This window comes from Cydia strobilella, chromosome 17 (assembly GCF_947568885.1).
Source record: "Cydia strobilella chromosome 17, ilCydStro3.1, whole genome shotgun sequence".
NCBI lineage: Eukaryota > Metazoa > Arthropoda > Insecta > Lepidoptera > Tortricidae > Cydia > Cydia strobilella.
In genome coordinates, this window is record NC_086057.1 from 9,367,508 (window position 1) to 9,391,121 (window position 23,614).

A 23,614-nucleotide genomic window follows, 5' to 3' on the forward strand; every position below is an offset into this window, starting at 1 on the left:
ATTCAAACCAAACTGATTCCATTCGCTAGTATGGGAGTCCCACCGTAGTGGTTATATTCTATTTTTCTCTTTTTTTGCATATGCATTCATTCAGTTCAGTATTCAGTCCAAAGTTGGTCCAAAGTTACTCTATGATTCAGTCATTCAGTGAATTCAGTCGCAACGTAGTGATTATATGCTCTTTGTTTGTCGCCGGCCGGCTTCTTCGCTTTCACGTTCACGTGTTTGTTGTTTGAAAGGAAATAAATATCATGTTGCGAAATATTAGTAAAGTTGTAACGCAAAAAGCGAAATTCACCACAGCTGCTGCACCGGCACCTCATGTCAACCCCGAAATTATCTATACCGGAGTAAGTTTATATTTACTAATACGGTAATGGTTGGGTGTGGGTATTATTATCATATGTTATGAACTCACATTCCACTAATGTTTCAAGGTTATTTCGTTTTAGCTAAGCCATTGTTTCAAGGTTATTTTGTTTTAGCCAAGCCATAATTCAAAGCTTAGGGTGCTAACTAACTGCTAATAATAAGTAATTCAAACATGTTTATTTTTTTACACTTAGCAAATGTCTAAATATTAACTTGTTGTCTTGTAGCTCAGCGGTTCTCAAACTTTTTTGGCGACGGAACCCATACTTGCTCCCCATACTTGGAACAAACTCAAAAAAAAAAATTTTATCAAACCCATACGTGTGGGGTATCTATGGATAGGTCTTCAAAAATGATATTGAGGTTTCTAATATTATTTTTTTCTAAACTGAACGGTTTGCGCGAGAGATACTTCCAAAGTGGTAAAGTCCCCCCTCTGTAACTTCTAAAATAAGAGAATGATAAAACTGAAAAAAATATATGATGTACATTACCATGCAAACTTCCAACGAAATTTGGTTTGAACGAGATCTGGTAAGTAGTTTTTTTTTATACGTCAATTCGTAAACCGCAATTTACTATTCACTCACGTTTCGCATAAAAAATACATTGTTAAAATTATGTAATGTACGGAACCCTCGGTACGCGAGTCCGACTCGCAATTGGCCGGTTTTTTATAGATAATGGTACGGAACCCTTCGTGCAAGAGTCCGACTCGCGCTAGGCCGGTTTTTTTCTGTTAACATTTCTGATAAAATAATTATTCTCTCTCTCTCTCTCTCTTTAGCCTTTTTCTACCCTTGGGGTGTAGGCCTTCTTCATTTTGCGCCATTCGTCGCGGTTCTGTGCGACTTGGAGCCACTGTTTCCCCGCAGTCTTCTTGATGTCGTCGTCCCAATGCATCTGGGGTCTACTTTGAGGACGCTCTTCCCCCCATGGTCATTAGAATAGATACCCTTCTATTAATTATTACTAAGTAATAGTTATAAAAAGCTTAATTTATGTGTATATTAAGTAATCATTACTTAATATACACATTAAATTAAGCTGTCAACTGATGATGATGATGATGCTCTCCTGACCGATTTCGGCCACAGCGACTGTGTGCTATTGTTCACAGGAGTGAGGAATTTTGTTTTGAAATCTGTGTATGACCCTTGTATTATTTAGAGACATTAATTGCCAGTTATCATAACAGATTAATCATCCTTCGCAGTTACATTTATGCATTTTATAATAAATGTGATTTTCACCATTCAGATCATTATGTAGGTAGGTCCTATATGTGTATCTCAATAACATAAATAACATAATGGTTTGTAATTTTTTTACCATCCTATGAATACATGTATATAAGTTATAATATTACTTCAGCTCTTCATCAACAATGAGTGGATGAAGTCATCAGACGGGAAGACTTTCCAGACAGTGAACCCGACCAATGGCAAGGTCATTGCCGACGTCGAGCAGGCGGGCCAGGCGGATGTGGAGCAGGCAGTGCAGGCCGCCAATGATGCTTTCAAGTGAGTCCAAGTGACAGGCTAGCACTAGAGGGCCTTTTTTTTTTGATGCAGGGGTAAATTGATGATTTGTAATATATACATATAAATGTAATTTTAATTTTATTTTATTTTAGTTTCCCATTCCTTTTAATAATATTCTAACATATTTCTTAAGTAAAGAGTTACTAACCATATTATGGAACCTATGTTTTCTAAAATAATTGCATTTACGCATCTCACCCCTGGACTGGGGAAGCCCATTGGGGGGTGGTATGTGGGACTCGCTCCTCCCGTAACTCCGCCTGCTAGGCAGAGGGAGGGGAAGAGAATACCCACTCACATCCCCTCCCCTGCGGCGTTGTTGGGGGACGCCACAGGGTCGCAGACCATTTTACCGTGTCGTTGAGCACTAGAGGGCCTACTGCACAGTCATCAAATATTGAAAGGCCGAAAGGCCATGCCAGGATAAGCTAAGAGATTCTGCCCCCAGCAATGTTGGGTTTGTATTGTAATTTTTTGGATGGTGTGGCTTTAAGTAACACATAGGTATTACTTATACAAAATTTCAGCCGCCCGAACTTTATTGTATTTGTAAATTTTAATAGTTTTTGTACGGCAATATATCCCATAATTCCTGGTAATCGTCTTTAGTCAATGCACAATATTATGTCCATTATATTTTTGTGTATTATGACCATGCTAAAATATTTTTGTCTATGTGGAATCTATTTTTAAACCATTTTTTCCGCACAATATAGTTGGTCAATCAAATCTTGTCAGTAGGAAAAGGCGCGAAATTCAAATTTTCTATGCCTACCCTTCGCGCCTACAATTTTTAAATTTGCCGCCTTTTTGTACTGACAAGATTGGCTTGACCAACTATAAATCGAAGTTGACTAGTAGAATACCTAAAGGCCCGCCTCTTATATGTTAAGTTTTATTGCAAAGGTTAAATAAATCTTCTTTTCAGTTGTTTATAATGTAATTTAATATTATGAAATAAATAAATCTAAATCTATACTCTTTGCAAGTTGTCCTGGTCAATTATCAGTTTCGCCATTCCAATCGCCATTTTTTCGTTTTTTTAATTACAATAAGGCAAGCATTTGACCGCAATTTTCATGGCTTCAGGTCATTCTGGCAAACTTGTTTAAGGGTCCCTGGAAAGCAGATTAGAATTGGTCATTCCATCGCACAGGTGGCCTTTTACGCGGTCCTGTTCCTGCACAACCAAACTTTCTATTCTATGTCAAAAAGAATATGTTTAGAAGGTTAAATAAATAGGGTTGATAAATAATATGTACCTAAATTTTTCATAGGCTCGGGTCTCCGTGGCGGAGAATGGACGCCTCCCAGCGCGGGTTGCTGATCAACAAACTCGCTAGTTTGGTGGAGCGCGACGCTATTTACCTCGCTGTAAGTCTATTCCTAGCAAGTTATAGGTACCTATAGACCTATATAGCTTGAATTGCGTTGTCGTGCGTGACTCCATACGTCAGCCACGTCGCGCGCGACAACGCAAGTCATGCTAAGCGGCCTTTGCTCTTGGGCCTCTCGGGATTACTGGATTATTTGGCAATTGCGTAGCGTAGCTCATAGATACAATCGTCCATCCATACTGTTTACTGACAATTCCTAAATCTTATTGCAAATTGTTAGATCCACAGATGGCCAGTTAAGTAAGAGTGTTGTTAGTACTTGGAACTCCAGGGTCGTCTGCTACTGTAAGCACTTTAAAAATGTCAAAGAAAGAAGTAAAGAGTTCACAACTTTGGTAACACACTATAGACCCATTCCCATTACAATAGTTCCTACAATATCAAACGTGGTATAGAACCATTAATATTTATTTAATCTTTATTGCACAAAAGAAAATACAATCGTACAAAAGGTAGACTTAATGCTATGAGGCATTCTCTACCAGTCAACCTTCGGGCAAAACAGAGAATTTGTAGGCGGTGCGACATAGTGATGACATATATACAAGTATACTTAAATAATGCATAGGCATAGACATACATACATATATCGGTATATATAATATTCATATAAATACAATATATTAGCAAAGGTCAATGTGTAGCATTTAAAAACATCTGTAACACCATGGTTGCAACGAATAAAGATTATGACTATGACTATCTTTAGGTAAGACAGTATACTGCCGGGGCGCTTGCGGTCGAATGCTTTTAGCGACCCTGCGGCACCCCATCTAAGGCGGATTCGGCACTCGTTGGTGGTTTTAGACGGTAGTCCTCTGGTTAGTCCGTCATCCCTCCTGGTTCCCCCGGACCAGGTGGCATGCGTAAACGCATTTCCCCAACGTTAAAAAAAAAAAAAAAGGTAAGACAGTATACAAGCTATTTCGTCCTTTCTAACTCTTTCTTTCTGACTGTGTCTAAGCGACGTACGTATACAAATACGAGACGAGAGTTCTTGCCCTATGACGGATTTCTCAACAAAAAAAAACATGCCCATCTTCTTCACATTTTTCTTATAAATCTTATAATTAACTTAGAGTAGTATACATTAATATGATGTAGCTAAATATAAATGTATTATCCACGCAGACGAAGTCGCGGGCAAAAGCTAGTATATACTTAAATACATAGAAAACAACCATGACTCAGGAACGAATATCTGTGCTCTTCACACAAATAAATGCCCTTATCGGGATTCGAACCCAGGACCATCGGCTTCATAGGCAGGGTCACTAAGCGAAACCGGTCGTCAAAACGCAAGATACGGTTTAGTTTAGCTATCTTAAAAAAGGTAAGTATTAACTTTTCAAAATATTTAGATCATTACGGTTTTACTCACTATTGTCAAAAGCGACTAAAAATAATAGTGAGTGAAACCGTACTGATGTAAATATTGTGAAATATGTCTCACGATAGTTTAAGTTCGATTATTAACTTTTCAATGCAAAAACTAGTTATGTTAAAATGAAATGTTGTTAGACTCGTCGAGTGTCCGTTTTCATAATAGCCGGGTGATTCTTAAGAAAACATAACGCTCAGATTTCCGATATTTCCCTAATAACCATGGCGTCTACGGACTGATTATGAAAATCAGAATCTGTATGTACCTAATTAGGTACGTAATGTATTGGGCGGATCTCACAATTACTTTTTTTCTGTTTTTTTGGTGCTAGGAGTGCACAACGTCTAAAACAGTATAGCAATTGAGAAATTTGAGAATAACCCAGGCCAGGCACTGGTCGGACCGGTCGCGGTCTAGTCGTCCAGTCAGTACAGATTGGCTATTCTATATTTATATTAAAACTTAAAACGTAGATACTCGTATAAACTGCGTTTCTAGTCCTGTACATCTTCACATTTCTGCGTCTAGAAGAATTCAAATCAATGATATGATGATATACCTTAATCTGCCTTTGGTATATGAAGCTGTTTATAAAACGACAGATAACTTGATACCTAGATCAATCAATAGTTATCATACTGCCCGCGAATTATTTACTACAGGGTCTGTAAACTCTGTAATAAATAATTCGCGGGCTGTATGATAATTATTGATCTAGTGCGTGCATTAATTCGACTCTTGGCGAGTTGACACTCCTAATCCAAGTTTTCCCCGAGGCCTATATAAGAAACGCGCGCTCCGAGCGTCATACATTTTGCCGCGCCAATTCAAAATTGACTCCTATTCTCATACCACAGAGTTTGGAAACGCTCGACAACGGCAAACCGTACCAAGCGAGTTACTTCCACGATGTGGCGGCGGTGGTCAGGAGCCTGCGGTACTATGCCGGCTGGGCCGATAAGAACCACGGGTACACTCTGCCCGCCGATGGAAACTACTTCGCGTACACCCGTCCAGAACCTGTCGGTGAGTGCAAGCTATCAGCTACTTTTGCAAATTGTCGACAGCTTAACCATTAAAAACGGCCAAGTTTTACTTACAATGTTCAACAAGATGATAATTCAGGATGATAACATTTACGCTATCACTTTTGTCACAGAATAAATAATAGTACTACCGTACAGAAAGGAAACTTCCAACGAAACCGAAGATTGACAGCGGTTCAGGGTCGAATCATGCTGTCCCTTTCTAATATATGGCACTATCCCTTTCGACTATTTAGGGTTGTCGAAATTCAAGTCATTATCTTATCTGTGGTCGTGCACGCAAATGGGACGACAAGTTGTGCCAATCCTAATAATTGTTCGGAGCAATGCTGAGCCGAACGGAGCCGAGTTTGCCCGAAGCGAGGAGTTTCGCACCCCTGACTTTGTCTCGTAAATCAGAAGGCGGTTAAACTTGGGTACGGTATTTTATTATGCAGTTTTATGTGTACCTGTGTACTTAGGCTTATCTTGAGGTTTACCGCAAAAATTTGCAAAAGGACAATTGAATATTAATTTAAGTCACCTTTTATTAAAAAATATAGGTAATATGTACCTATAATTTAAAAATTATTAATGTTCAAATTATGACCTTGTTCTATTGGTAATATTGTGTCATGATTGTGTCCATCGGCTACAGGCTACAGTCATGTCAGTGTGTAAATATCACATTAATTTTTTGCTTTTTCTTAATAGAAACTATAAAATCGGTTTTCGTCCATAAACAAAAATACAATGTGGTTTACGTAGAAAGCATAATACTGGAATTACCCGATAATATAATATTACAAGTTCGTACAGAAGGAATAAAATAGAGAAGTCTGTCTGAATAGTAAAGTAAACGGTGCAATTTTGGTACGTATTTAATACGAAAATCGTATAAGTAAACTGTAGTCCTATTCTAAAACTTGAATAAAAGCTACGTGTCGATTAGTTACATGCTACTTTGCAGGAATTAATGATTGATTGTGTTTTGGAATACACAAATAATGATGACAGAATTTAATCAAAATATTCAGGTTATGTTAGATATCTGGTTTGAAATCAATTGACCTGGCTCAACCTTTTTTATAGGCTGCAGATGTAAACCGAACTTACTAAAAACATTTTAACCATGAGATAACGGAGACGATACACGTACACGCGTTACGGGTGAAAGGCCATTGTGCATGCGGCCAATTATATTTCAAACGAATAACCAATTTAATCGGTTTTCTGTGATCGTAGCCGTAGCCAAAATCGTAGCAAAAGTGATTAAGATGGTAACCTGAGAGTATTAAGTAGTACAGCTGGATCAAGGTATCAATGAAATCAAATAAGAAAATCTATGAGAGGGAACATTAAATTTTTAGGGAATACTGTAATGATTAGGTACCCAGGTAATTTTCATAAAAGCAGTAAAATATGGAAAACCATTTATTATAAAATAAAAAAAAAAAAAAAAAAAATTCATTTATTTCAAGCTGCAAGGCTCATAATCAGTTTTTGCACGTCATAAAAATAATAAAAACAAATATAAAATTAAAATTGAAATCGAAAAATTGGTACCTATTAATAAAACAATAAAATAAATTTAAAGCATACACTAAGTCCCTATCCTATGCCAGTCTTAATTACATGCCTGTCACAGCAGTGCATGATGTAAGGACAGTCCACTCTGTCCGCGATCATCGCTAGGACTGTGTTGGGGCTGGCTCGCACCCGCTGGACCAAGGACGCGGCGCGCAGTCGCATAGTGGTATGAAAACACGCCGTGTGCGCTGCCGCGAACATTCCCGAGGCGCTGCAGTAGCGAGGCAGCCCCATCACTGCCCGGAACGCGTTGTTGTATTGGACGCGAAGTGCATTGTATGCTTTCTGTGTGTAGTTAGCCCACAGGCTGCACGTGTACAGCGACGTGCAGTAGGCTTTGAACAGCGTCAACTTCACGTCGCTGGAACACCGAGCAAACCTGCGCGCCAACATGTTAGCCCTTACACACAATGCCCTTCGCTCCCGTTCAATGTCAACGTTATCTTTCAGGTCAGCAGTAACGATATGCCCTAAATATTTAAAACTCTTTACTCTTTCTAGTGGTGTTCCATACAGAGTTACATCAGGTACATGCAATGGTCGATTACTGCCGGCCTCAAAGACCATATATTGGCTTTTAGCCACATTATATTTCAAGCCATGGCTCACAGCGTACTCCTCACAAATTCTCAACAACCTTCTGAGACCACAAACCGACGCGCTCAGCAGCACCATGTCGTCCGCGTAGCTAAGGTTATTCACACACACGCCATCCACATGACAACCGACATGCTGACTGCTGAGCTCGCCGATCAGCGCGTCCATGTATAGATTGAACAGTGCGGGAGAAGTCAACCCCCCCTGCCTCACCCCGCACCCCAACCCATACTCCTCCGATGTTGCTCCTGCCCACCTGACCCTATTGACCTGGTGTCCGTACCAATATTTAAATATATTAATTAATTCCCTGGGCATGTTTATGTTCTCCATTTTTTCCCATAGTACTTTGTAGGACACGAGGTCAAAGGCTTTGGAGAGGTCCAGAAAGCAGGCATACACCGGGGTCAGACGATCGGTATAGTATCTGACTGTATGCTTAAGACACAGTATTGCACTATCTGTGGACAGTCGAGGACGAAAACCAATTATGGAGACCTAATTACAAAGTGTGTTTCATATGAGAGAAATCTCTGTGGTGAGGTTCATTTAGAAGCTAGTTTGTATGTTTATGGTAATACTATTTTCACGCTGTTTGGATGGTTGCATTTAAAGTCTCATAATGAATTGTTCGAAATGTATCTCTACCCCATACCCCATTTCCGTTGAAATATGGCCTGATAGAATATGGTGATACTACTGATGCTGAACTGGTTTCCATATCTGTGATTTCTGTATATGTACGAGTACCTGTCTCCTTTTTTTATCAAAAAGACACTAAATTTAATATTACCTAGTAAACTTGAACTAGTAGGAAACGTTGTAAACTTTAGGTCCTACAGGGATTCAGACGCTAACTTCGATAGGTATCGCAGATAGCGTATACCTACCAATCTTTATTTGTTTGGTCTGAACTGAACACATAATTTGTGATTATGTAATGTATGTTTATCCAACTGAAGAGATAAGAAACATATTTTTAAATATTTCAAACAAGTAGTATACTTGTTTGAAATACCTAAAGATATGTTTCTTAACCTGTTCGACAGTATTGTGTACAGAGCTGCAGTGCAGTGTATGGCAGCGTTGCATATGCATATAAAAAAAAGACATATATTATAGGTGAACAACGTGCACGTAACCCTATGTGAAAGGGGTCACTAATTGGGAATATTACGTGAAACTCTGCGTAGAAGGGGTGCCACTAACACAATCGGAGGGTCCACCACGAAACAAGAAAATCGAAATTTCGTTATCTAACCTCTCTATTACTCTTGCATATTCGATCGATAAAGACGCAGATAACGAAATAGTGATTTTCACGTTTCCCGGTAGGCCCTCTGTAAGCAAACCGCCTTGATGCATCAATGTCATATTTTGTTATCTGTGAAAACTTGTCAAACAACTGTTTAAGGCACAGTATGTTTAAGTTACTCTATGATTTACGATAGGTGCTAGTGTTGCACTCTGGCGGCAGAACATTGCAGTAATAGGGGGTATTATTTCTATCAATTTTGAATAATTTAATGAAGTAATAAGTGTATTGTGATGTTCAGGCGTATGCGGTCAGATAATCCCATGGAACTTTCCCCTTCTGATGGCGGCGTGGAAGCTCGGCCCCGCGCTGGCGGCCGGCTGCTCGCTCGTGCTCAAGCCTGCAGAGCAAACCCCGCTGACGGCGCTCTACATCGCACAACTTGTCAAGGTACTGTACCTCGTAGAGTACGGTCACGTCTGAATATATAAATACGGATAACAAAGTGCCTAAATATGTATACAGCTTAATATATGAGCAATAAGGTCGTGTAAATATATTTGGGACTTTGTTCGTATCGATATTGTTAGACGCAGTGCCGGCCCGAGTCCTTGATCAGGGTAGAGCGAAATGGGGTTTTGGCGCCCTTCGTTAAAGCGTTTTACTCTTTTTTTCTCATTTGCCAATTTGGCGCTCCCCTTGCCATCCGGCGCCTAGAGCGGTCGCTCCACTCGCTCTACCCTAGATCCGGCCCTGGTTAGACGTGACTGTACCGCGTAATCCCACTTCTGACGTAGAAGCCTGACTCCATTGACGCTGACGATGACGGCGCTATTCGCCGAAATGGGTAAGGTTCTCTATGATCCCACTTCTAAAATGCCCGAATAGCTAAACTTGCTACTTGTTTCTCTGGCTTGTTTTTTGGCTTTATTCTTTAAATACTTTGTCGCTAATACTTTAGTTGAACAATTTGAAAGCATAAATTAATAATTGTTTTTTGCAGGAAGCAGGATTCCCCGCTGGCGTGGTGAACGTATTGCCAGGCTTTGGGGACGTCGGTGCCGCTATCGTCGCGCACCCGAAGATCGACAAGATAGCCTTCACTGGTAAGCTATTGCTTTACAGAATATTTCTAAACGTTCAAAGCGTTTTAGAGTCCATTCGTCATTGAATAATAAACTTATATGCCAAAAGCCTCTGAAATTCACGTTTGTACGGCAAACACTTTAGAAATTTCCTCGGATTGCCCATATCACATCTAAACTTATCCTTTCCTTTCATTTGTTCGGGAACCTGCACACATTTTCAGTCACCTTTTAGCATTTATTAAAGAACGATTTTTACGATGATACACGGTACGAGGGTTTTTTAATAGCCCACATAAATAAAGGTTAACGCAATTTTATGCGTAATATTTCGTACTACTTTCAGGATCAACGGAGGTAGGGAAGCTGATCCAACGCGGTGCGGCGGATTCCATGAAGCGCATAACGCTGGAGCTGGGCGGCAAGTCGCCCAACATCATCTTCGCGGACGCGGACGTCAGCGCGGCCGTGGAGCAGGCGCACCACGCGCTGTTCTACAACATGGGCCAGTGCTGCACCGCCGGTGAGGATTGTGATGGCTCCTCTACAGTCTACACTGTGGGCACTGGCGGGCACGATAGTGTACACTGTAGAGCATACTCGGCAGTCTCCGCCAGTCATCGTCTATCATCGATGATCACCCGCGACCCTTCAGTTATCGGTTTTTTAGGCACGCATCAAAGGGAATCGCCGGGTCGTTGCGTTGTACAGGCGATCATGTGGATGCTTGTACGATGATCTTGCCGATAATAGACGATGATACTATCAACGATCTTAGGCGATAGTGTAGAGTATTAGGCATAACAGCTGCGACATCTACTGACTGCTCGACATTAGCTGTTCTCCGAGGTTACCGAAGACACTGTTTTTGCGTCACCGATATTTGCCATCGATCCATATTATGAGAGACCACATAGGGAAAACCTAATCTGTTGTCCTACTTTTTATGATCTCAGATAATAGCATACTCATCTGGATATGCTGCTAAATTGTTTTCAACTTCCGAGCTGGTGGGAATCAAATATTAAAGCCTCGACTCCTCGCTTCGGATGCCTCATACAACTCATACAAGCTAGCTGTGTTTTCGATCTAGATTATCTAGAATTGCTTACCGAAGGCGAAGGCGTTTTATGCAATTTTTCGTATATTTTTAAGAAGTGTACTTAAAGCTGATATTGTTATTCCCAGGTTCCCGCACCTTCGTGGAAGACAAGATCTACGACCAGTTCGTAGAGCTGGCGTCGAAGCGCGCCGCCAAGCGCAATGTCGGAGACCCCTTCCATCACGAGACCGACCACGGACCGCAGGTACACACTTATTTGCTTCACATTTTTCATGGAAATCTATTGCCTGGCAATACGGGTGATTTTGATGTCTGGTAACGAGAACTTCAAAAGACACTTCTTCTCTCCTTCCTCGATTCCTCATGACTGAGGGTCGCGACCACGTGAGGGAAGTTATTTTGTGCTCTCCATTCTGCAAGATGTTCCGCCTTCCGGATAATAGGCGCCTGTGTAAATCCCCGGCAGGCCCACCCAGTTTACAGTGTCCACCCAGCGGGTTGGTGGATGTCCACTACCCCGTTCTCCATCCACCATGCCAACCATAATGCGCTTTTCAAGGTTGTCTGGCTCCCGTCTGGTCACGTGTCCAAAGTAGCTAAGGTTCGCCTGGAGGCAAATGGCTGATAAACGGCACTGTATTTTCAATTCCGTCAGGATTGACACATCTATACACATCTCTAGTCAGAAGCAAGCTCGAGTCAGCTGCCATCGTTTGGAATCCTCATGAGGTATCCTATGTCTTGCTTTTGGAGAGGGTACAAAAAGTATTTCTCCGGTTCTTATATAAAAAAATATTCGGGTATTACCCGTTTTTATACCCAACCAAATACTTGCTGGGATCTTTAGGCCTGAACTCTTTGGAGGTAAGACGAAATTTTAAGCTCCTTACGACAGCCTGTTGCGTCTTGCGAGGTGAATCGGATTGTGCCGAACTGGTGGCGCAATTACTGCGTCTTTTTGTCCCTACGCCGACCAGAATCAACTTCCGGCCTCGGGACCGTGGTCTACTTGTAGGCCCGATATCGCGAACCGTGTCTCGCAGAAAATCCCCACTTGTTCGCCCTTTACCCCTCCTGAATGCGCTCTTAGCATCAGCGCCCGAGTGTGATTTATTTGCTGGCAGGTGGAGCGAAGTGCGAGAGGAATTGTTGAGGTTCTGTGAGAAGATGGATGAGCGTCCTTCAACAGTTTGAATGTGCTTATTGTATAATAATATTATTAGTTTACCTGTTTTTGTTTTTAATTTGTTTGTAGTTTTGCAGTGACTTTGTATATTTCATACTGTTATGCTGTACAACTATTTTGAAAATAAAATAAAAATAAAAAAAATAAAAAAATAAATTAGTGCGGGAATACCAAGGGCCTGACACTCTTTTATAGAAAGAGTCTTATTGCGATTCCTATAAGAGGAAAGAGAAAATAGTGCCAAGCTTTGTCCTTATCACCGACCGGGTTTTTTTCCATGGTCGGGTTATGGCAGCATAGGTAGGAGGTGATGGCGAAATACCGAAATTTATAAGAGTGAAAGAGAAAAAGGATTATGCTGCCATACATTAACCTGTCAATACATAAATATGTCTTTCAAGAGAACCCCTAACCCCTAAGAACCCCTGGTCGCTCGGTTTCATGTCTATAACTACTATACTATGTCTATGGGGAATACCCAACATCTAGCGCCAGCAACACATCTCAAATGCGTCAATTCTACTTGCTTTCAGAGTCCAGGTTTCCTAACCATACAGGAATATAGAGAAGACCAGGGTGCGCATTAGCTTGGTTTTAGTTGCTTTGCTGATTCCTCTGTTCCTCCAGATATTCTCTTTCTCTAACCACTTAACCGCAGATTTAGCGATCTTAGCTCTTCTGATCACCTCTCGCTTACAATCGCCGTCGATACACAGATAAGCAACTAACGTCGATAATCTCACTAAAAAAGTCCTTCAATTATCGTTATGCGTTGTCATTATATCGTTGACTAATCGACAAAAAATAGCTTCGAGTAGGTCTACTACAGTTTGTATATAATTTTAGTTAATTTAGCAAGTGACAGTCTAATTCACAAAATTCACATTTTAATACAGCTTAAAACTAACTAAACTAAGCCAGGAGCTCTAAGTCACAATTAGGTTTCAAGCATCCTTAATTTTGGGAAAAGAAGAAACAATGTCACCTACCTACATAAAACTAGACATTGTATTAAACGAGTATTTTTGTTGTCAGATCGACGGCGAGCAACAGAACAAGATCCTGGGCCTCATAGAGACGGGCAAGCAACAGGGAGCCAAGCTGGAGACTGGCGGTGCTCGTGCCGGAGACGTTGGCTACTTCGTGCAGCCCACCGTCTTCAGTAATGTGGAGGACCATATGGACATCGCTAAGACTGAGGTATATGACCCTTAAAATAAGTCGCAATTTAGATACAGTTTATAGCGGTCCCAATGATGATGAAAAAAATGAAAAAGCGTTTATTGGTTACAATATTGTGTACAGCAAATTATGGTTGGAATCTCCAAGTAAGTAAAATTATACTTGTGGCAGGAGATCCCGCTCTTCCTACCAGAGTTACATACAAAGTAACCGAACATATACTTAAAATGAATATCTTACAAACTAAACTGATCAGCGAGTAATTTCTATTAGACAAAGTAATCGCTGAAAGTCTGAACAGTCTACAATCAGCGTATAATATATGCAATATGCATCTCTTTGCAACAGCTGTGTGTGTGTTATGGCGCGAGTTTTCCGCGGTAAACCCGAGAACCGTGCGAGATGGACATTTACGGATGCTGAACTTGACAGCCGCGTAACTTAATAAAAAGAGTTCATTTGTTTAAAAAATGATGGCACGTAATGAGGCGTGAAGAAACTCATCCCATAAAACGGGTCCTTAATCTCCCAGAACAGCCGAAGGAACAAGGCAGGCCACCTTCTACATGGTGGTCTAACGTGCAAAGAGAGGTCCAGAAGCAGAACATTAACCCACAGACAACCCGAAATAGAATTCTTTGGCGCAAATGTACGGGAAGACCCGACCCCAGATAAACTGGGATAAGGGTAGGATAAAGAAAGATTTGTTTAAAAAATGATACGTCGAAATATTTAGCTGATGGCGCCAGCATAGCTTGCCCTGTCAATCCCTAGTATTGTTATTTTTTTATTTTTTTAAAGGAATTTTATGCCCTGAATGCTATGCAAGCTACGATGACGCCATCTATGCAAACCTTTGACAGTTGCCAACCCCATTGATCAGGAAAGTCGGGTGTATTTTTGACCGTTTTAACGTTGTTTGTAGATCTTCGGGCCCGTCCAGCAAGTGCTGCGCTTCTCGGACGTGGACGAGGTGATCGAACGCGCCAACAACACGGAGTACGGGCTCGCCGCCGCCGTCTACACCAAGGACCTCGACCGCGCCAACTATGTTGTTCAGGTACTACACATACCAATCATTATCAACAAACATTTAAAAAGAAATTAAGTTACTTTTTATTAAATAAAATAAAGGGTCAAATACATTACAATACATAACCCTTATAATACATTACATTTGTAAACTGTACGCTCAGATTGGAAAGTTAACCCCTTACTTCATGTCAAAAATAAAATAAGTATTTGGTTAAAAGTAAACTTTAATAGCTAAAAACATAACAACCATATAAGGCTGCGCGTGCAGTAAAGGGTAGTTTAGTAGTAGGTAAGTTTAGGTTTAAGATAAAGTTAAGTTGCATATCAACAGCACAAACGCAAAGGAGCCTCGTCTGCCAACAAACCACTGTGTGGTTTGGCAGAAGAAAATAGGTATTTAGTTGTAAGTAAGATCTTTGAATAAACGTTTTTTTTTTTTTTTTTTATGCTGTAACCTTTACAGTCCGGGCTGTCCGGGCCCCGCTCGGCTAGCTGTCATCACAAAACGACAACAATGTTGTATTATTTCTCAGTGCCCCTATGAACCTGTCACAAATCACACAAGGGAGCATGATTCTAAAATAGAATTCTGAGCGTAGTGAGGGATTCAAGTGTGCGACGCCCAAGATAGAAATAATTTTGCTACCATGTGACACGTGTATACTGCTTTTCACATCACTTATGAGGATTGAGGAAATAATAATGTTTAATAGTTATTTACGATACAAGTGCGGAAAAGAGGAAATTCGAAACGAGTGGCGATAAATTAAAACACGACCGCAGGGAGTGTTTTAAATCGACACGAGTTGCGAATTACCTTTTCGCACGTGTATCGTACAACGTTTTACAGTACATATGGCCCTTTAAACTTTCGACATATGCACGAAAAGTGCTATTTGACGCACTAGTGCGAGAAAGTAGCACCATATGTACTGTAAAAATATTATTTTAACTAAAAAAATAGTATGCAAAAAAGTATAAAAATAGTGAAGAAAAAGCCCGTTACGAATTGGTGATGTGGAAAGAAAAGTGCAGATGTAGCGCATAATTGTTTTCCATCGTATTTTCTCGGAAACGTTCGTATTTGTCATGCTACTTCAGTCAACGTCAGTACTTATTGTACCGAGACTGACTGAAATAGCAAGACACGTTCGTACGTTTTCGTGAAAATACGATAGAAATAGTACATTATTGTCGAGGCTCGGAAGTAGCTACTTGCTGGCTGAGGATTCGTTTTAAACGGACGACCTTGGGAGTCCGTTTAATTGAATCCGAAGCCAGCAAGTAGCCTTCCAGCCGAGTCATATATAGTGCTTTTCTCAAAAATGGCGCAAAAAATACAAATATAACAGAAATATTTTACAGAAGCAACGTTCTTATGTATATACATATTTTCACAGACAAAAGTAAAAAGATTTGCTTTGCCGCCGTTTTATTTTTTTTATTAAAAATAGAAGTGTATTTTTCTGCTGAAAGTACGCCAACCAGAGATGGGCAAAATGTAATCGACTAACGATTAACGATTAAGATTACAAGAATTAATTGCGACTGACGATTGAAAACGACGATTGATCAATCTTAGTTGTATAGAGTGCAACTAATTTAGTTGCAACTAAATTAGTTGCCGATTGATCTCGGACAACTAAATTTTGTAATCGACTAATTAGTTAGACTATTTTCTCGCGACTAATGTTAGAAGCAAATTGAATAGAATACCTCGGTATGGCTTTGTTGACAGACTGATTAGGACATCTTAGTCATGTATTACTTACGATATTTTGACTGTTTCTAAGGAGTGAGATCTGTTCTCACTATTATTTTGCTACTAAAGTAGTGCATCTCTCTGAAATTGGATTAAATTTCTCTTATCTAAGGGTAAATAAGAACTAGGGAACCCAAACTAACATAGTTACAACATACGAGTACCTCCGTATGTTACATACATACGTACTTGTAGTTACATATTGCAAGATAAAAAATGCAAAAACGGGCGACTACGTAGTTTTAATATAGATTTAATCGTGAAATTTAGTCGATTGAAACTAAAACTAATTTAGTTGTTAGTCGAACATTCTCACAACTAATTTAATCGCAACTAAATTAATCGCGATTAAAAAATGACGATTGATATTTTTAATCGATTGATTAGTTAACTAAAAGATTAATCGATTAATGCCCATCTCTGACGCCAACCTATTTGAGACACCTAAATAGTCGCGGTACCAACATTATAATAAATAAGTACTGATCATCTGTTTGGCTGTTTAATGGACCTATGCCTTCATTTGATATGGCCACTTCAACTTTTAAAAAGTTTGGAACTCGACAAATAATGGAATTTGTATGCAACATTGCAGTCCTGAAATCGAGACTGCAATGTTTTTTTCTCAAAAATGGACGGCAAACTCGACGTTGCCGGTTAAAAAGTAGGTCGCGAAGTGCGTAGTTTATGGTCAGTCAAAAAATTAAAAAGTTAAAAACATTGCAGTCTCGATTTCAGGACTGCAATGTTGCATACAAATTCCATTATTTGTCGAGTTCCAAACTTTTTAAAAGTTGAAGTGGCCATATCAAATGAAGGCATAGGTCCATTAAACAGCCAAACAGATGATCAGTACTTATTTATTATAATGTTGGTACCGCGACTATTTAGGTGTCTCAAATAGGTTGGCGTACTTTCAGCAGAAAAATACACTTCTATTTTTAATAAAAAAAATAAAACGGCGGCAAAGCAAATCTTTTTACTTTTGTCTGTGAAAATATGTATATACATAAGAACGTTGCTTCTGTAAGATATTTCTGTTATATTTGTATTTTTTGCGCCATTTTTGAGAAAAGCACTATATATGACTCGGCTGGAAGGCTACTTGCTGGCTTCGGATTCAATTAAACCGACTCCCAAGGTCGTCCGTTTAAAACGAATCCTCAGCCAGCAAGTAGCTACTTCCGAGCCTCGACAATAATGTACTATAACTTTTTAATTTTTTGACTGACCATAAACTACGCACTTCGCGACCTACTTTTTAACCGGCAACGTCGAGTTTGCCGTCCATTTTTGAGAAAATATTTTTTTCTACTCGTCGAGTATAATCTGTGTATTACAACTTCACACGCAACACTACAACCTTACTCTTTTCAACGTTGTATAGTCTATGGCACTTCCGACTCAAGCATAAGAATTTTATCGATACGGTTTAGTCAATTATAAAAATTTTGAAAATGGAACTTCATACATTTTGATAAAATATTTCTTGTTTAAGGAGACTAGATTCAAAGCAAATTAGCCTACTTAAACACGCTGCTGCGTCGCACTGCTTTGTGATTGGTTGGCCAACAAAAACATTTTATTTTATGTTAAGTCAGAAACGTGCATGTGACACCCTTTATATAGCAACATTCATTACCCTACGAAAACCGCTTAGCGTTGCTTGTTAGTCTCCATAGGCTACGGTGGCCAAAATCGAGAAAAAAACTGTCTTAAAATTGAATTTAGCGCGGAGCAGGTACCAGGGCCTCATGAGTTATGAGGAGGTGTCGTTGACCAACCCGCGCCGGGCCCGGGGCGCGCACGAGTATGAAGGTATCGCGGGCTGCGGCAGCTCGCGTATCTTAGCTGTATAGGTACTTTTGGTTTTGGTTTGGTTTGGTGGTATGATTCTACTAGTTGAAAGTATAATTTTTTTGTCTCGTAGAAAAAGTATTGTATACAATAGTGATATAATTAAGCTTTTCAATCTCGTACCTTAGTTAAGCAACTCAGCAAGCTTCGTTGCTTAAACACGGTACTCGACTGAAAAGCTCTCTATTATATCACGATTGTATAAAATACTAATGCACTACATCTGGTAGCTATTGATATTCATTTAAATGTTGTTTATCTTATGAGGCGGGTCGAGGTGGATGCATCAAATTTGAGATTCTTTACGTAATCGTGAAACCATACAGCATGATCTCTAGCTAGCTTAGCCCTTAGTATAAGTAAAGGTAGAATGTATGTGATGTTTTGTTCGCAGGGCGTCCGCGCCGGCACGGTGTGGGTGAACGACTACAACGTGTTCTGCAACCAGGTGCCGTTCGGCGGCTTCAAGCAGTCCGGCCTCGGCCGCGAGAACGGGCCCCACGGCATCCGCAACTACGTCGAGAACAAGTCCGTACTTGTCAAACTTACCGCTAAAAACTCATAGATTTAACTTATACAAGTGCCTACAAACGTAAACAATAAAACGTTCAAAGTCGTTCACACGACGTCTATGCGAGAAAGCCGTCAAAGCGCGTTAACGATTTTGAACGTTTCTATACAAATTTTGCTGTCACTATGGTATTCGATAAAATCCCGTGTACGGTATACGGGAAAAATTAACGCCGTGTGAACCTAGCCTAAGGTACAGTTCGTACAATCGTAAGGCTGCTTGTTTATCTTGCCTGGTACAACTGCAGCTCGGGATTCTAATTTCGTGCGCGAATTGTATTTTTAAAATTTATTTCTATGTAGGCGCGTGTAAAATAACAGATCATTGCAAAATAGCACAAACTAAGTGGTTTTTGAAAACCATTTTAAGATAGACCACGGTGTGGACGGGTAATATTATGCTGTCTGTAATTTTTTCCTTGGCACAATATTGTATTTCTACTTATAAAATGTGATAAAAATCCCTGTCTTCCGTATCTTAGTTGTTATGAGGCTGATTCAATGCATTTGCGTAAAAGGTGCCATTTCCGTTTATCATATATTTGTTTCCGTTTATATGTGCATAGGGGCATTCCACGAGAATGGCCCTTACGAAATGCTTTTGCCTTATATGGCAGCTAATTAAATCAAATCCGTAAAGCTCGAGAATATACTGCCAATTTGTTAGTAAAGTCATGACATATTCATATTACCAGACCCAATATCATTTTCTCAGCCTTTTCAGAACTGTCAGTGTTAGAAGAACGGCGTTTCGTAAGGGACATTCTCGTGGAATGCACCATATGTATTATAGGTTGTCCTTGCAATATATTAATGGTAGAAGAGCCGGCAGTAAAGTTTCGAACCAACGTGATACCGCGATGAGATGCACAATGGTTTCCCATAAAACTGATGCTAAGTCCGAATTTGATAGTCTGCCACGGCGGAACTAGCCGAAAGTACAAAAAAAATAGCCACTTCCGGTGCGAAAAAGGGGGGGTCATTTAACCCATCTGATACTGCAATAAAAGCTATGGCATCAGTTAGAAATTTACTGGTAGATACAGAAAAGCGAAATCTGCCAGTATGATTCCTGCCGGAAGTGCTTGGCATACGCTCTCAAAGGTGACCATCGGGACCCCTAAATTAACCCATCTGATACCAGCATGAAACCAATTCCAGTCGGTAGATATGAACCTTCTCTTCAGGAATATATAAGTCTGCCAGGGCGCTTTCAGCCGAAACACCTTGACATACGAGATTATGTGAGCAACATCCGTGGAACCTGTATTTTGGAATTGTACAGATTACAGACATTTTAATTATTGCAGGCTTATGATTTATTACCTAATGCTTATATTTGTATATTTTTATGCCATTAATAACATATATTTCAAATTTATTAATATACACAATATAATTTGGGCATTAATTTAATACCTGCTTACGGCTTTGTACTTCTTTGTTTGCCTTATAAAGGTGCTAACAAATTAGCTACCGATATCTTTACAGTTGATAGTACTCGGCTCCTGAAGTATATGTAAGTATGAAACATTATAGGTTTTATGATATTATTTTGAGAAAATAGGAAAACAAATTTGCTTTGTAAAAAAACTCTGTTAATGAGATAATTAAATGAGACCTCATTGAACAGATTCTAAAACCTCTTTTAAATATAAAACTTAACTGGCCACTTCACGCTGATAAATCAAATGACACGTTGACAATGACATTTAAGACAAACAAGCAGCACAATACATGATGATTATTTTTTAGATAGAATTATAGTTTATTTATTTTGTTCGGTAAATAAAATAAAAATTATGAGAAACTTTCTTAATTTCTATTAAAAGTTAATTGTTCTAGTGTAAAGTACCAACCATCTCGTAAAATTTCTGTAGCTAATTTGTTAGCACCTTATATATAAATAATACAATAATTTCAAATTACAATATCCTTTATTTACCAAAATGAACAAAATTATTATTATTACATACTTATTGTAAACGGGTGTAAAAAGACAGGATTTTCAACGTCAAGGACGATTTTTACCAATAATCCAAATATGAACATTTTAAATCATTTTTAGGGTTCCGTACCCAAAGGGTAAAAACGGGACCCTATTACTAAGACTCCAATAGATTATATTCTGTTTTTTATTCCGTAATCCGTAGACTAAAATGACATTTCATGTGGTACTAAGAAATGTCATGTCTTACATATGAAACGTCATTTTAGTCTACGGAATAAAAAAACAGACCTTAGTTATCTCAATTTGTAGTGTTATAAAACAACACCCTGAATGTTAAACTAAGTCAGTTTTGCGTCAACGTAAAGAAATGTAGGGGAGAGGTGGGCATGACGGGATACTTAATGTTTCAAGTCCAATAAAACTGAAAATGCTATTTTTTTTAAGTTTTTGTTATTTTTATTTTTATCTTTGGTAATCAGTCTTTCATAATCAACACTTACTAGGAACTCTCTAGTTAGATAATAAAATTAAAAATAAATTAAAATGGCCAAAAGTGCCTTCTCTCCATCTTGCCCCCCAAGTATGGTAAGATGGGGAACCCCTACAGGACAAGATAAGAATGATTCATATAAATATTATATTTAGGGCCTAAACAAAACTTAAATTTTTGGCTTTTGGGTCCATCGTCTGATAACTTCTCACGAACTGTTTTACTTTTATTTCTTAAGTCGTCTGAGAGACAGAAAATGTGTTTACAGCTAACATGTACCCCATCTTCCCTTGTTAATTTTATTGTTTGTTGGGTTAATTTTATTGTTTGTAAAAATTGACATGTAAAAGTGCCCCTGTGGCCTATTTGCTGAATAAATGTTTGATGTTGATGTTGATGTTGAAGAATAAATAAATTCAAATCCGCAATTCTTCATCAGTTTATCACTTTAAAACTACGGCCGTCAAGATGTACCCCATCTTGCCCCATGTGCCTAATGAAATTCGAAAGTTTTTTGTAAAATAAACCGTACTTGAAACCAAACAAGTCCTTAGCTGTTGGCGTGATTGCTGGGCCATAGGAATAAATTAACAGTATATATGTGCTGGTGATAATAAGGAAACAAACGCAAACCAAATAAAACACAAAAACCGGCCAAGTGCGAGTCGGACTCGCGCACGTAAGGTTCCGTACCATAATACCATTACGCAAAAAATGGCAAAAAAGTCACGTTTGTTGTATGGGAACCCCACTTAAATATTTATTTTATTATGTTTTTAGAATCATTTATTCATCAATTGTGCATTACAGGTAATGAATACAGGTGTTATAAACAATTAGTTATAGTTTGTTATAACGGCAACAGAAATACATCATCTGTGAAAATTTCATCTGTCTAGCTATCACGGTTGATGAGATACAGCCTGGTGACAGACGGACAGACAGACAGACAGACAGAAAGCGGAGTCTTAGTTATAGGGTCCCGTTTTTACCCTTTGGGTACGGAACCCTAAAAATAACAAGGAATATGACAAAAACAGTTTTTTTGCAAATAAATAATTAACGACACCATTTGTCTAGCCGGTCACTGTGCGAACTGATTGCTATGATGGCGACGCATCGTCATGCGTTAACGGGATTCTGATGGTTGGTCAGTCGTTTCGCCATATAAAGCCGCTACCCCGTCTTACTCGTCTTGCCCCTCTCTCCCCTACATAAGATAGTGATTAGATACACCAAATAGGTGAAAAAACGCCTCAAGCGTAAAAGAAACCACCAAAAATCATTTTATGTCGCATTACAAGCCTGATTTAGCTATGAATACTAATACCCCCTTATTCGTTAAACTTTACGAGCCTGAATTAGTTAAATTATGTTTTATCCTTTTCTTACAAATACATAAGTCAAAATGACAGACAAAGACAAACGATTCATATAGACTGATTCAATGACTATTAATCATATTAATCACATTATTTAATTTATTTTAACTTAATTTATTATAAATATGTGTTATTAATAACGTAATAATATACAAATATAAGCATAGAGTAATAAATTAATAAGCCTGCAGTATTTGAAATGTCCGTAATATGTACAATTCCAAAATACGGGTTATACGGGTACCACGGATGTTGCGCCACATAATCTCGTATGTCAAGGTGTTTCGGCTGAAAGCGCCCTGGCAGACTTATATATTCCTGAAGAGAAGGTTCATATCTACCGACTGGAATTGGTTTCATGCTGGTATCAGATGGGTTAATTTAGGGGTCCTGATGGTCACCTTTGAGAGCGTATGCCAAGCACTTCCGGCAGGAATCATACTGGCAGATTTCGCTTTTCTGTATCTACCAGTAAATTTCTAACTGATGCCATAGCTTTTATTGTAGTATCAGATGGGTTAAATGACCCCCCCTTTTTCGCACCGGAAGTGGCTATTTTTTTTGTACTTTCGGCTAGTTCCGCCGTGGCAGACTATCAAATTCGGACTTAGCATCAGTTTTATGGGAAACCATTGTGCATCTCATCGCGGTATCACGTTGGTTCGAAACTTTACTGCCGGCTCTCCAACCATAAGTATATGATAATAGATATAGGTACATGTGTATATGTTCAAGTTTAATAAATACAAGTTCTTTTTTATTACCGTATAACCTTGTTTTTTTTACCATTTAATCGATGAAAGTTTACGCGCATAGGTGGGTACTGGGTATTTAAGGTGGATGGAGTCCATTAACAGGGAATTGCGTAATATTGATCTTGTGAAACT

At 39.2% G+C, this 23,614-nt stretch overlaps 1 protein-coding gene across 1 annotated transcript; it reads left to right on the forward strand.

The window, feature by feature from the left end:
- The first annotated feature begins 139 nt into the window (after positions 1 to 139).
- On the forward strand, positions 140 to 23,498 carry LOC134749003 (aldehyde dehydrogenase, mitochondrial). Its single transcript, XM_063683890.1, has 11 exons — positions 140 to 350; positions 1,747 to 1,895; positions 3,194 to 3,290; positions 5,555 to 5,723; positions 9,466 to 9,614; positions 10,168 to 10,270; positions 10,596 to 10,772; positions 11,438 to 11,556; positions 13,534 to 13,698; positions 14,606 to 14,740; positions 18,729 to 23,498. The coding sequence occupies exons 1-11, from the start codon at positions 252 to 254 to the stop codon at positions 18,897 to 18,899; spliced, it is 1,533 nt and encodes a 510-aa protein (XP_063539960.1). The 5' UTR covers positions 140 to 251; the 3' UTR covers positions 18,900 to 23,498.
- Positions 23,499 to 23,614: the final 116 nt, after the last annotated feature.

What these genes read in the sequence shown, in the direction of transcription:
- LOC134749003 (XM_063683890.1), top strand. Translation starts at nt 252, where the DNA reads ATGTTGCGAAATATTAGTAAAGTTGTAACGCAAAAAGCGAAATTCACC. An exon ending in CACCCGTCCAGAACCTGTCG is followed by an intron (nt 5,724 to 9,465) that starts GTGAGTGCAAGC and finishes TGTGATGTTCAG; the next exon opens with GCGTATGCGGTCAGATAATC. An exon ending in AGACCGACCACGGACCGCAG is followed by an intron (nt 11,557 to 13,533) that starts GTACACACTTAT and finishes TTTTGTTGTCAG; the next exon opens with ATCGACGGCGAGCAACAGAA.